Here is a 13,228-nt window from a genome sequence, read left to right as displayed (position 1 = left end):
ATTAACTGTCTAGGAGAAGCCACAGCATGGATTCTAAATCAATCAGATATGAAAACCCCAACTTCTCTAAAAACATTTTTATCTATTCTACATGATGTCATCCTTATCACAGTTTAAGGGATGGATTTTTTTGAAAATTCAGACAATTCAATTTGTAGCAGTCCTTTACAACACAGACTTCTTGGTCAATTTTCATTCACTGAAATTGAGATTCCAAATGAATAACATTTTATGAGGTTGATTCTGAGCCTTCGAGCTCAGAATGTTCTTGGATAGCAAAAAAGCTGTTTCACTTTTGACTTGGTAGGATTGTTGCCTACCAGTTTTGAAAGAAAATCTCCTGTAGAACCAAGTACATTGTTTTAAGAAATTGGTAAAAGGGGAAAGTTAAAATGACCCCTCCAAACCAATATGGATGCAATGTCATTAAGTTTTGTGCAGTTAATGAAAACTTTGTTTCTTAGTCATATGTTAATTTTGTATTAATTTGGATCGTAGGAAATGCTCTAATAGATGGAATTTTGTGCTGTCCCACTGAATTATATCAGTGTCCTTGTCACAGAAATCATGCATACAGTGTATCTCTTGTATTACACTTTTCATTTTTTTTGTCAGGTGGAAGTTGTACTAGCATGATTCAATTAATAAGTTAACTATCCAGTTTGTTCCTCAGTTTTAACTATTAAAATGAGAGTAAAACTGTGCATTTTGAAATTTTGAAGAAATATTATCCAGATAGCTACAAATTGCAGCAAAACCAAAGCTTACCATGAGTTCACAACTGTAATTATTTTGGTTTTGCTTGTCAGATTAGGCCTCAGTATTATTTGTAATTCTTGCAGGGTTTGGATTATTTGGCTAATCAGTCCAGGTAAAATGATAGATGGAAACAAGGAAGGCAGGAAATAAAAATACAACATATATATTTATATATCACAAAAGGTTTCATTATGTAGTATCACTGCAATGCTGTATAAAATATCTGTGCAGGATGAAAATCACACAAAAAGAGTATGCTTGTAAAGTGACATTTTACTACAATAGTTATGTCACTTGTTCACAGTTAATTCACTTAAGATCTGTAAGAATATTTATAAATGCAAAGCAGTGGTTTGAAGGAAATAGCAGTTGAAGTGCTTCATGAGACGTATAAGTTTAGGGACTGGCAAGCCTCTCCTTTTGTGAAAAATTAATACTTCTCTTTTATGAACTAATGTTAATGTGCTCTACATTGCTTTGGCACTCCTGCAGTCATAAAATTGCATCATTAACATTTTGAGGAACAAATGGAAACAAGGAAAATTATAATTTTTGAACAATAACAGCTGTTCAAAATGTCTGTTAAATTCTGGCTTAGAACATAACAAGGAAAAGCCCTGGACTGACTAGACTGAATTATTTTGTTCTATGAGATCTCTAACAGCAGTATCATTTTTATTGACCCTGTCCTATGGTGTCAAGGGATACCTTTCATGGTTTCTCAGTGACTTTCATGCTGGTGAAAGTTGCATTGCTTAGGGCTTGGATGCATCTCCTTAGCACCTAAACCACACCTAAAACCATCCATGTAGTTCTGGGAAGTGATTGGGGTCTCCAGAATTGTATTTCCTTTTCTCTTCCAGAGATTTTTCTGTTTTCAGATGCCAGACAGTTTCAGGGGCAATAGAAATAGAGATCCTATGTATTAAACAGAATATATTTGTATTCTGAAAGTGTACATCACTTTTAAATTTAAAAAAAGCCAAACATCTGAGTGGAAAAAAACATCCTTTTATTATATTAGTTCAGGGGTCTTTCTTTGTTTACCTAATTTAGAATTTTATAGATAAAAAAGATAAAGCACACACTTACTACATAAGGAGAATTTGTGGGTACAAAAATAAATGCATTGCCCTTGCTTGAATGACCCTTCCACACTGCAGATCAGGCAGCAGAAGATTGCTTTTTTTTTTTACATGCAAATTCCTAATTGAAGTTTGTCAAAAGAGGAGAGCTGAGGTTGTCAGCAGTTACAAAACTTGGCTTTGGGTATCTAAGAAGCAGAAGGAGGGAGGTGGTCTCTGCAGAGAAGGAAAATTACCAGAGACTCAGTGAAACAGGTCAGCAGATTTTGCTTTAAGGTGCATTGCTCTGCTGTTGGTTACAAAGAGTTCAGCAAATCTCTTTGTAAGAAATGAGACACTGGGAGTGAATCATCTGCTCATATTCACTGCAAAGCTGAAGAGCAGGAAGGGAACAGCCTGTTTTACCCTGCTCTGTTTTCCAGTGATGATGAACACTTGTTAATCCAGCACTACTGCCAAAGTCTGAACCAGGAGTCCCCCCTGAGCCAGCCCCGAAGCCCTGCCCAGATCCTGATTTCTCTGGAGAGTGAGGAAAGAGGGGAACTGGAGAGAATCCTCGCAGACCTGGAGGAGGAAAACAGGTGGGTTATACCACCAGCTGCTGAATTTCAAGTTAAAAGTCTGCAAAACAGTTACATATTTTTAGAGATAAAATTAGTTACAAAACTGCATTTTTTTCTGACAAATAAATAATTTCATGGCAGGTAAAAGTTGTGTCCTCTTTCCTTCCTCTTTGGTGTTGCTTGTTGCCATTTCTTTAGCCTTTCAATACAAAGTATCACTTGCCACTTCTAACTACAAATTTAATTGAAGTTATCTTCATTAATCACCTTAAAAAAAAATGGATACATGAAGCATCACAGCACTGCAGTCCTCTTTATACAGTACTCTGGAATCTTGGGCCATCAGCACAAAAACCAGGAGATCTTGACCCTGGAAGATTGGTAGTTACAATCTGTGAATTACCAAAATGAGACTGTAAGCTAGAAATCCTTTAGTTCTACCAAAAAACCATGGGTTTGTTTGTCTTCTACTATCTTCAGCTTTTCTAGTACAGTCTGTTGGCATTTTCATGCTCTTTTTTCTTGCTTCTGCAACAGCTAGGTACTTCTGCTTACACTGAGGGTTTAATGCACTAATCATTTACCTTAGACTTGTCAAGGAAATAATGCAGGAGTTGGCAGTGTCATAGATCTTCTCTCCATGTATGTCTTCTTTGGATGGTGCTAATCAATTACAGTGGCTCCATCAGAGACTTATTATCAGGAGGGTCTGGGAGAACGGAGAAGATTGTAGGCACCAAGAATGAGGACAATGTTTCACACAGAAAGCTGTAGTAAACAAAGCTCTTGCTCACTGAACAGCAGGGAGATTTTGTTTGAAGCAAACCACAGACTTACACCTACATAGCACATAAAGCCCAAGTACTTTCTGAAGTGAAGAAAAATCAGTGTTTTGAAATAAGACATCATACTTTGCATGTTCAGGAGTGTAGCTAAGAAATATCTAGTAGCTAGTACAATAGAGATGATAAGATAGCTTGGTTTTCAGGTGATGGGTGTTATTTTTTAAACAGCATTATGTAGTGAATCATGGAAGAAGGAAAAAATTGTACTGCTTTTCTCTCTGTATACAAAATAAGCTGCCTAGCAGAAAGGAGAATGACTTTTAAAGCAGGCTGGGTTTTGATTAGAAAGGTACTATATGGAAACTAGTATAACTAGATAGCTAAATAAACTATAACGCCTTTCAAGAGTTCATGCCTTAAATTTCTGCATGGGCTTTATAAAATATCTGGTTTGAAGTTTGCCTGTCCTGGATTAAACTGGAGCTGTAGTCTGTAAAGTTGTTTTTCTCATTTGTACTCCTGGAGGCACAGTTATGGATGGGATGCCACCACAGGCAGCCTTGCCTTTTGTGAGGGCTCAACACAGCAGGCACAGAGAGCTCTGGCTCTGCCTCACAGCATAGAGGTCACACTGCTCTGATTTTCATTGATTATGACAAAATCGTGACTTTTGTCTCTGCAAACTGCTATAAATAACGTGTATGTAAAATGTAAGGTAGCTGCTGAAAAATGAACAGGTTCTTGTTGTCCTGCTTGCTTGTCACAGCCAGATGACCATGAGTTTATGGATGAAACACAGATTCCTGTTTAGAAAAATGAGCTCTTCAGACAGGATCAGTCAGGAGGCATTCATGTAACTTACCTACTTTTAAAAACAGTCCTGTTCCTGTAGATTCCTATTTCATAGTCGTTCTCCTCCATGGGGTTTGTGCAAACCTTTCTTGGCTATTGCCAAAGGTAATCAGCAACCTGACACCTAATTCCTTGTGTGAACCTGGTTCCAGTGGGTGAACACATCTTCCTTCCCATGCATATCCTGAAACACCCTCCATGTAAACATTTGTTACTGCCTCAGGATGAAGACATTCCTTTGTTCCCGGTTGCATCTCCTGATCTCCTGCCACTGCTGAGCTGGATGTGGTGCAGGATTTGTCCTTTCCTGCCTGTGTTGACATAACTTGTGTTGCATACACTTGTGATAACTTCTGCTAACCCAGGTTTAGTTCTCTCTGCTGTGTCTTGGACACTTTTACTGTAAGAGTCAGGGCATGCAGTCACTTTTCAGCAGCTCCCAGGAAAGAAGCCACAAGTGATGCCTCAAGTATCAAGTACCAAGAGGAAGCAGTGCTGTGATACTGGCACCTCATTGTCATTTCTCTTCTTCTTCTGCTCTCTACAGTTTTCTGCTTTTTGAAAAAGCCCTTTTCTTTTTGCTTTGTCTCTTTTGAGCCATTGATTGAATTCTGACCTCCATTTGGGTTTCAGCGACAGTTTCTGCCCTCCCAAGTATTTCTATCTTGACTTGTTACTTAAATGAAAAAGACTCATTGAAATTGTAATTCTGAGGTTTTGCTTTTGGGCAGTTTAAAAGCTCTGTTGCCTGTTTTGAATTCTTCTGAAATGCATTTTATAACTTGCAAACTAACCTAGCTGTGATGTGGTTCTGACTCGGGTTTTGTCAGTTCCAAGGACCTCTTGTTAGATATTCATTATTTATCTGCTAGCATTTTAAAACCTTGGTGCTTCTGTAGCTTGTAAGTATGACTTCCTTAAATAATGTATGGCCAAGATTTGACTGCTAAATAATTTATATTTGTTAAAATGTGAGCATTTTCAATGGCTGAAAATGTTTTATTTGAGTTTTAGATCTTCAGGCTTGGGGTGAGTTTTGCATCACATGGAATAATTTGATAAGACCATTTCTGAATTCAATAGACAAAAAGCAATCTTTTGAAGCTGTTGAAGGCATTATTACTGTATTGCAATATAAAAGAAAAATCCAATTATAAAACCCTCTCTAAAACTATTTCCTCACAAGTGAATGTATTTCAGGGAGAGAGAAGACATGTTTTTGTTGCCCATCTAAAGCAATACATTGCATAGTTTATAGAGTAGGATATACCTAGTCAGTATAGGTAATACTGACTAGGATGTACTGTAGTGGCATTAAATAGAAAGCACATGGTTCTGGAGTGACAGTGTCAAAACTTTTTGCAAAGAATTAAAATACCTTCCTGCTATTTTAATGAGTCAGGAAATTGGATGTTTCCTAATATTTTAGTTGAACTGAGATCTTGTATGTGAGAGGGAGACTTCTGTCATGTTCTCTCCTCTTCCTCCCAGCTCTGAGCTGTCCTGAAACAAGAACTAAGTAACTGAGAACCTCCAGCCAGAGCTATTTGCCATTCCTTTGCTTTTCCTGACTTGCAGTGGGAGTGCAGTGGGCTGTGTGCCGCCAGGGAAAGCACTGACACCCTGAATCTCAAAGCTGCCCTGTTTCAGTGTTCCTTCAAATCTGAAGACTGATGAATGGCCTCCTCACATAAGTTCCTTCTGTATAATTGCCTACAGCAAGAAAGTGATGCATTTCTAAACATGCTGTGGCTCCTCTTGGTGTTTGTGTTGGCATTGAAGAAGGGGAACTAGATCTTCTGAGTGTGAAGCATCCTGAGTAAACACTGTCACTCTAGTGAGGGACAGGGGGTAGGTGGTTCAGTTACCATCTTTGTCTGTTTCTTCAGACCACTGATTTTCTGCTGGGAGATGATAAACAACATGAATTCACAAATTCTCAATTGCCTTTGAGAGGACTACTCAGCAAACAGAGTCCACTAGGAATTTAGTCACCAGGCAATTAATGCTGCCAGTGATAGATGTGATTCATAATTCATGCACTCTTTACTACTCAGCTCTGTACAGTGGCATAAATCAAGGTTGCACTGCCTGCTTCCTATGTTACTTTTCTTCACAAATGCCTCCAAGTGTTGCAAGCATTGTAAGTGGAATAAATGGGGTTTTCTGAATATTCTCTTACTGAAGAAGGGTTCCTTTTCCCAGTGATGAGTACATGCAGCAGCATTGTGTGTTGTTTGCAAGAGCCAGATGTCAAAGTCACCCAGCCTGAGCTGTGGTGGAGGGAGGTGAGGATTCCATGTACTGCTCTTGCTTGCTCAGTTACATTCATTTAGAGAGGGGCATGTTTGCAGCTCCCCTTTCTCTTGTGTCCCATTTTGTGGTGAAAGTGTCACAGAGTGCCTTCTCTCAGGACCCTGGGGGCTGTGGGCACTGCCTTGCGTGCCTGGCTCACAGCAGCAGTCCTTTTCACCACACAGCTTAAAACTGTTCCAGAGGGAGGAACAAGGGCCATTTGTTCTTTCAGGATATTCTTACAGCAGTTTTCAAATTCTTTCCTTCTTTTTTTAAGTTTCAGGTTTTTTCCATTATGTTAATAGACCTCTTCATTGCTGTATGTTTAGATCCCAGTAATGATGTTATTGGTTGTATGCACTGCACATCACATTTATGGCTCTGAAGCTATGATGAATCTCAGTTCTCTGGATGGGGGACAGGGTAGCTGGACTGAAAAGGTGTAACTGGAAAACTCAGTAATACAGGTGCACTGGGCAAACCTATATGCATCCTTCAAAATTACCTTCCTTTGTGCCAGCAGTATTATAGTATTTAATTCCAGAACTCCCAAATCCAGACATACCTCTGGTTGGAAAATATGCAGTATCTTTCAATATTTTGGTTTTTTGTGTGTGTGTGTAGGCTTTCAGAAAGATTTTTAATTATTTTTATCAGACATGAAAGGATTTTTATCTGAATTACTCCCTGGTCCTTACTTCTATTTCAATCCCACCATTACAGGAAGGACTTCTCTATATTGATGCAGGTGATAATTGCAGATTTCTTTGTAGCAAGATATCTGATTATGTTGTAAGTATGACCAAGTGCATTTATTTAGTTTCCCTTAGGGTGATGTTTTATCTTTTGCTTTACAGCACTTCAAACTTTTGAGTCTGCTGTTGATAGAGTATTGCCTGCATTGTGCATCTGGGAAATTCCTCATGGGGTAGTGATGGCCCCTCTCTACAGACATGGTGAAAAGCAGGCTTAATGATCATTCCTGTAGAAACTTTAGTCAGCAATAGCACCATGTGTAATGAACATGTTGTCATCTTCATTCCTATTCCCTTTTGTATTTTTATTAATTATTCACCAGTTTGTTCAGCTAGAAGTATCAGAAGACATTAAGTCAGGCAGAAGACATAACTTACATGACAATATCTATTCCCAGTATAGATAGTGCTTTTTTCTAGATCATTTTCGTGAACTTGAAACTCTGTAGTTCGTTTTTAAAAAAGAATCATTGGAAAAAAACCTCTCTGTAGTTATCCCTCTTTGTGTGGGTTTTAAGAAAATAAATACTGAATTTTGGAACAGCCTGAAGTTAAAAATTATTAGCTCTTGCTTTTTAATAATTTAAAATTTCTGCAGAGGAGGGATCATGTAGGTCAGACATCCCTTAGAGATTGTGTTGTGGGCAGTGCCATGGTCCCAGCTGAGGACATGTCCATCATGCAGCTGCTGAGGAGCTCAGGGACCTTTGGAGAACAGTCAGTGGCTTGTCTTTGTCCTTGGCATTGCTTTCTCACCCGTGTGAAATTATGCATCCTGCTTTAGTTCTCCTTCTGGTCACAATAATCTTCTTTTAGAAGTGTTTTTTTTTGAGGTTTCCTAGATGCTTCCAGACCAAACTGTCAGAGTGTGTTGTGGTTTGCAGGCAGATCTGGAAAAAGGTGTCTGTTCTCACAACCTCAAATAAGAGCAAGTTTGAAAAGTAAAATCTGGGTCACTGCTTGTGGTGAGTAAGCAGTTACCAGGGCATCGAGCTGTTTTTCCCCTCTGGGAACCTGTAAAAGAACATCATAGCAACAAAATCCCAGTGCAGTTTGTTAGGCTTCCCTTGCCTATGAAGTTTCTGCTACAAGTTACTATTTTTGTGGTTTTGGACTGTTTCCTTTAACAAGGTTTCAGTTTCTTACCTTCTGTGCTTTCCCTGCTTGGTAGATTTTTTTTTTTCATGTGGAACACTATAGATTGTATTAATCTATGGAATATTTTACTGAAGTAAAATTGGAGTTTTATGGAATAAAAGAACAAGCTTAGCAGTGCCATAAAGTTACAGTAAACAGTAGCACTCTAGTAAGGACAAAGAAGATGAAAATTATAGCCCCAAAAGCCAGTGGAGTTCAGTTTAACAGACCAGGTCACTAATTCTCATCTTCAGTTGATAGTTTTAGCCCTAGGCTGAAAATGCATTTGCAGATCTGAAGAGAGGAGAGTGATGTGACCTGACTGACAGCCAAGTTCTGTGTTTTGCTCTGCCTTTTTGTGTGGTTGCTTCTCTGATGTTTCTCATCTATAAAACAGATTGGCCAGCCAGGTGGCACCCACTTTGGTTTAGTGTTTGTGAGGTGCTGTGATAACTCTGAGTTCTCCTTTAGCACTAATGACCCCTGAGGTGCAGCCATGTGTGGAAGGGGACTGCTGGGAAGGAAAAAGGGCAGGAAGCTGAGGGAGGGCTGAGCCCAGGAAAGACCAGTCCTGGCTTTGGGAGGGTGTCTGGAGCCTCCTGCATGAGGTGCCCTGGGAGGAAATCAGCTGTGAGTTGTGGTGATGCCAAGAGCCTTTAGGCAGCTTGAACCACAGATCCATCTAATACCAGATGTGTGCAGATCCTCAAGGAGTGAGCCCACGGGTGTGTGGATTCAGGAGAGGGAAAGGCAGCTGGTGCAGGTGAGCCCTGAAAAGTGAGACACATCACAGCACTGGAGAGGAAGCGCCTTGTCACTGCCCCGTGCAGGGCCATAAAGCTTTTTGCCCCCTGTCACTCCCACCAGGAACCTGCAGGCAGAGTACGAGCGCCTGAAGCAGCAGCACGAGCACAAGGGTCTGTCCCCACTGCCGTCCCCCCCGGAGATGATGCCGGTGTCTCCGCAGAGCCCCCGCGACGCCGAGCTCATTGCAGAGGCCAAGCTGCTCCGCCAGCACAAGGGCCGCCTGGAGGCCAGGATGCAGATCCTGGAGGATCACAACAAACAGCTGGAGTCGCAGCTGCACAGGCTGAGGCAGCTGCTGGAGCAGGTGAGTCCTCGGGCATTTCTTCTGGGTCTCTGAAGAGTGATTTTCCAAAGAGGGTGTGAAGCGTTACCAATAACGAGAACATACCAAGAAATCCTGTCTGTAGAGGCGAGTCAGAGAAAAGGACAAAATTACAAAATTGTTCTACAGGCTGCAAGTGAGAATATGGAATCGGGTTTTGGTGTTCTTATTTAGTCTTCTTCCTTGTTTTATTCAGAATTAAAATGCGTTGGCTGCATGGATGAATTTACTTAAAAACAGGCTGAAAATTGTGTGTAGCCACATTGCACTTCACAGAGAAAAGCGAGGCACAGTTCTTCCCAAGAATACTTCTGGTTTTTACATTCTCTGAACCTCAGAGAAAAGAAAACACAATTCTTACCTTATTTGCTGTGCCTGTGCTGTGCAAAAGCAGAATGCAGTATGGAGATTGTTTACCCAGAGTGATGGAGTTTTATTTCCTATCAGGGCCAAGTGTGTGTGTCGGGACTGTCAGCTGACAGTCACGAGATGCTGTGCAGTGGTGTGCAGAGTTGAGGGCTTGGCAGATTCAGGTTAGATGTAATGTAATAGAATGTAATATAATATAGAATAATATAGTATAATAAAGTAATTAATTCTGATAAGATGGAGTCAGATGCATCATTCTCTCTCCCCTTGTTGGGGTTGCCTGGAATACTATAATTGTGTGTATTCTTGGAATAAATAAAAAATACAGAGATATAAAGTAGTGAGCTGTTGTAGCAATGTATTACTCTTTTTCTTCAATTTCAGCCACAGGCAGATGCCAAGGTGAATGGTACAACACTGTCATCTCCTTCTACCTCTTTGCAGAGGTCAGGCAGCAGTCAGCCAATGCTTCTTCGTGTAGTTGGCAGCCAGACTTCAGAAACCATGGGTAAGATAATGAAGCTCAGGTTGTCACAAAAAATCATTATGTCCCATTTTCCAGGAAAAAAATCCTTAAAGACAGGAAACATTTTTCCATTTAGTTCAAATGAAATGAAGTAGATATTTGCAATGCTCTTCAATGTCATCTAGCTGTTTACACTTTGCATCTTCATTATGATTCAGGCTTTGCTTTTGATCATGATGCACCCAGTAGCTTGGATATTTTGATATTAAACACAGAGCTTGGCCAGGGCTTGACTTCTGAAAACAAATGCTGCTGAAAAGCTGACTGACTATTCTATTCAAACTGACTTTCAGTTATGAAGCATGACATGACTGATTTAAATGTACATAATATTAATTATGGCTAAGAGACTTAATGTATGATTAGTCATCCCCATGTTAAATGATCTGATCTTATTTTCAATATGTTGTGGCTCAATCAGGAGGATGGAGCTGTCTTTCACAGGCAGTGCTCATCTAGTGGCTTTTCTAAGTATCACATCAGATGTGATAATGAACATCATAGGAGTTGTGGAGTGAGGTTAAATAATAATATTCTGTAGCTGGAGGTTGGAATTATTATTTTGGTGCTTTTAGTAACTGCCATGTGGCACTTTCCTAATTTCCTGTCTGTTACAAAATTAGTAAGTATTTATTACCAAGTGGCAAGGATTTTCTGCTAGTAAAAAAGCAATCAGTCTTTTCAGCATCTTTAAGCAAATGCACTTATATTACTTCAACAAGATGATGTTTCAATTCTGATGATAATATTCAGCTTCATACAGAGAAATTTATTTTCTGTACATTAGTGAGAGCTTTTCACTGCTATTAGTGAAAGTGTCAATGGCAGTGAGAATTTTAATGAGAGGGCATATTCTGCTGTGTCTAAAGTGCTGTTGTAGTGGGAAATGTAGCTTTTGGGGAGGCTTTTTCTTCCATTCCAAGTGTGAGCAATAATTTCAGCCTGTGACAGTATCAAAGTGGATGGGTTCTGTACAATCTGCAGTTAAAAATGTGAAATAAATAGTACCTTTAGGAATGATGAAGTTGAAATCCTGGGGGTGATAGTACAATCACAGGTGACAGGAATTTATGTAAAAAGTAAAAATGGACCTTTCATTAATCATATTACCAGTGTGGAAATATTTTGTTATGTATGCCATACACAGAGTAGATAAAATATATTAGTAGTGGTCTAATTTGCATCAGCTTTCTGGAGAAATGTCATGAATTTCATCACATAAAATATGTGAATTAAAATACAATTAAAAGAAAAGATAGGAAGACAGTATTTCCCAGCCATCTTATTAAAAGTCTTGTGGTTTTAAATTTCATACTTTAGTGGAACAAAATACAAAAATATACTTCTTTTCATTTGGGAATAGAATATAAAATTATTCTCATTTACCTCGAGAGACTGGCATTAATTGATTACCACGTCAGAGTCATATAAGCTGCTAAAACTTTTTAAAGCAAATATTTAGACATAACTTGAATTTATTTGATTGGTTCAGTAGAGCCAAAATGTGGGAGGACAGTGGGATGCTCTCAGTAGGATCATACTGAGGCTCAGCAGAGCCACACTGTTGGCAGCAGGGAGTGGAGCTTATAAAAAGAATTACTAACCAGGCTAACAAGCCACAACTAATTCAGTTTGTGAAGTGTCCTTTCACACCAGAAAGCTTTGCTTGCTAGGCTCAGAGTTTTCTGAAGCACAGCTTAAAATACTCCAGAATTGTGAAGGGAACCAGAGTGGTGGTGTAAATAATGCTGCCATGCAGCAGCCATGTGCCCAGGATTGAGGGATCCATAATTTTTGAGAAAATACTGAGGATCTCTCAGTGTCTCAGGCAATGAGGCAAGGTAGTGGTAGCTTTTGTGTGTTTTTCTCTTTCAAATTACACCTTAGCTGTTTTTGCATTTGAAAACCCACTGCACTTTCATCTTTCTGCTTTGCTGAGGAGAGATTGCTGTGTTTCAGCAGCAGTGTTTTGCTAAAAGCAGGGACCCACTCAAGCCCTCATTTACAAATAGAACTTACTCCTTGTTAACTTGAAGTACACCTGGGCAAGCAGAAATGTTCTGCTTTTCTCCTCATGGAGTCCCAGTGGGAAAGTTCTTATCCTTGGCCTTTCTCCCCAGCAGGGTAGCAGCAGAGGAGTTCTCTGAAGTGTATGAGGCAAGAGGCTGTTCTGAACTTTAATTTGTTCAGGTACCACCAGAATATTTGAGACTCACTTCGCTCTCTAAACCTTTTGTACAAACACAAATGGGGAAGGCTCTTCTGGGTAAAGAGAGGAGACTGAGCTCTGAAGATATCTTTACTTCTGTCAAGTTGCTTGGCTCATGTCTTACTTTGTCCTTTACAAGAAAATGCTCAGAAAATATCATCTAAATAAGGAAAACATTCAAAATACTGCATTTTAAATAAAAAACCAACATTTTTGAGGATTGGTAGTGTGGGTTATATCAGCATGTATAAGGATATTTGGAAATTGGTACCTTCAGTTCTTGGCCAGGACAGCAGAACCACTGCCCTTTTATTGAGATCTTTAGGGCCAGGAGGCTTTCTTCAGGCTGATAAAATCCTCTGCTTGGGTAGAAGCAGTGTGATCTCACTCTGAGTTTTCACCTTGACATTCAGCAGAGGCTGCAAGGACATTGCTTTTGCTAAGACACCTTTGTCAGTACAATGCCTGATGTGAAAGTAACTCATGGTGTGAGTTGATTTGTGTCAGCCCAGCACCACTCAAAAGCTGAACAAACTGCAAGCAGCCTCAGCAACTATTTTTAGACCATTTAATGGAATAAAAGAAGCTGATACAAAGACCATCATTTATATGAATTAAGTGCTTCTTGCAGACACTCTATCCCACTTCTTGTGCTGGAGTGGGAGGAATCACTCCTGGTCAGAAATATATCTTGTTAAACTCCCAGCCTAAATATAGGCACCCCTGAAATGCTCCTTTCATCCCTTTTTCTAGGTTTTTCAGTA

At 39.6% G+C, this 13,228-nt stretch overlaps 1 protein-coding gene across 12 annotated transcripts in view; it reads left to right on the top strand.

Annotated features, from left to right (window-relative positions):
- DMD (dystrophin) overlaps window positions 1-13,228 on the top strand; it is a 971,087-nt gene that overhangs the window by 941,588 nt on the left and 16,271 nt on the right. For all 12 annotated transcript variants that reach the window (XM_050969735.1, XM_050969772.1, XM_050969742.1 and 9 more), the window contains 3 exons: window positions 2,267-2,425; window positions 9,099-9,342; window positions 10,114-10,237. In XM_050969735.1, the coding sequence (XP_050825692.1) occupies window positions 2,267-2,425; window positions 9,099-9,342; window positions 10,114-10,237 (527 nt within the window). The remainder of the gene's footprint in view (window positions 1-2,266; window positions 2,426-9,098; window positions 9,343-10,113; window positions 10,238-13,228) is intronic.

The sequence above is a fragment of the Serinus canaria genome, chromosome 1 (genome assembly GCF_022539315.1).
Source record: "Serinus canaria isolate serCan28SL12 chromosome 1, serCan2020, whole genome shotgun sequence".
Lineage (NCBI taxonomy): Eukaryota > Metazoa > Chordata > Aves > Passeriformes > Fringillidae > Serinus > Serinus canaria.
The sequence above is the reverse complement of the archived record's forward strand: the minus strand, read 5'-3'. Positions and strand labels throughout refer to the sequence as shown.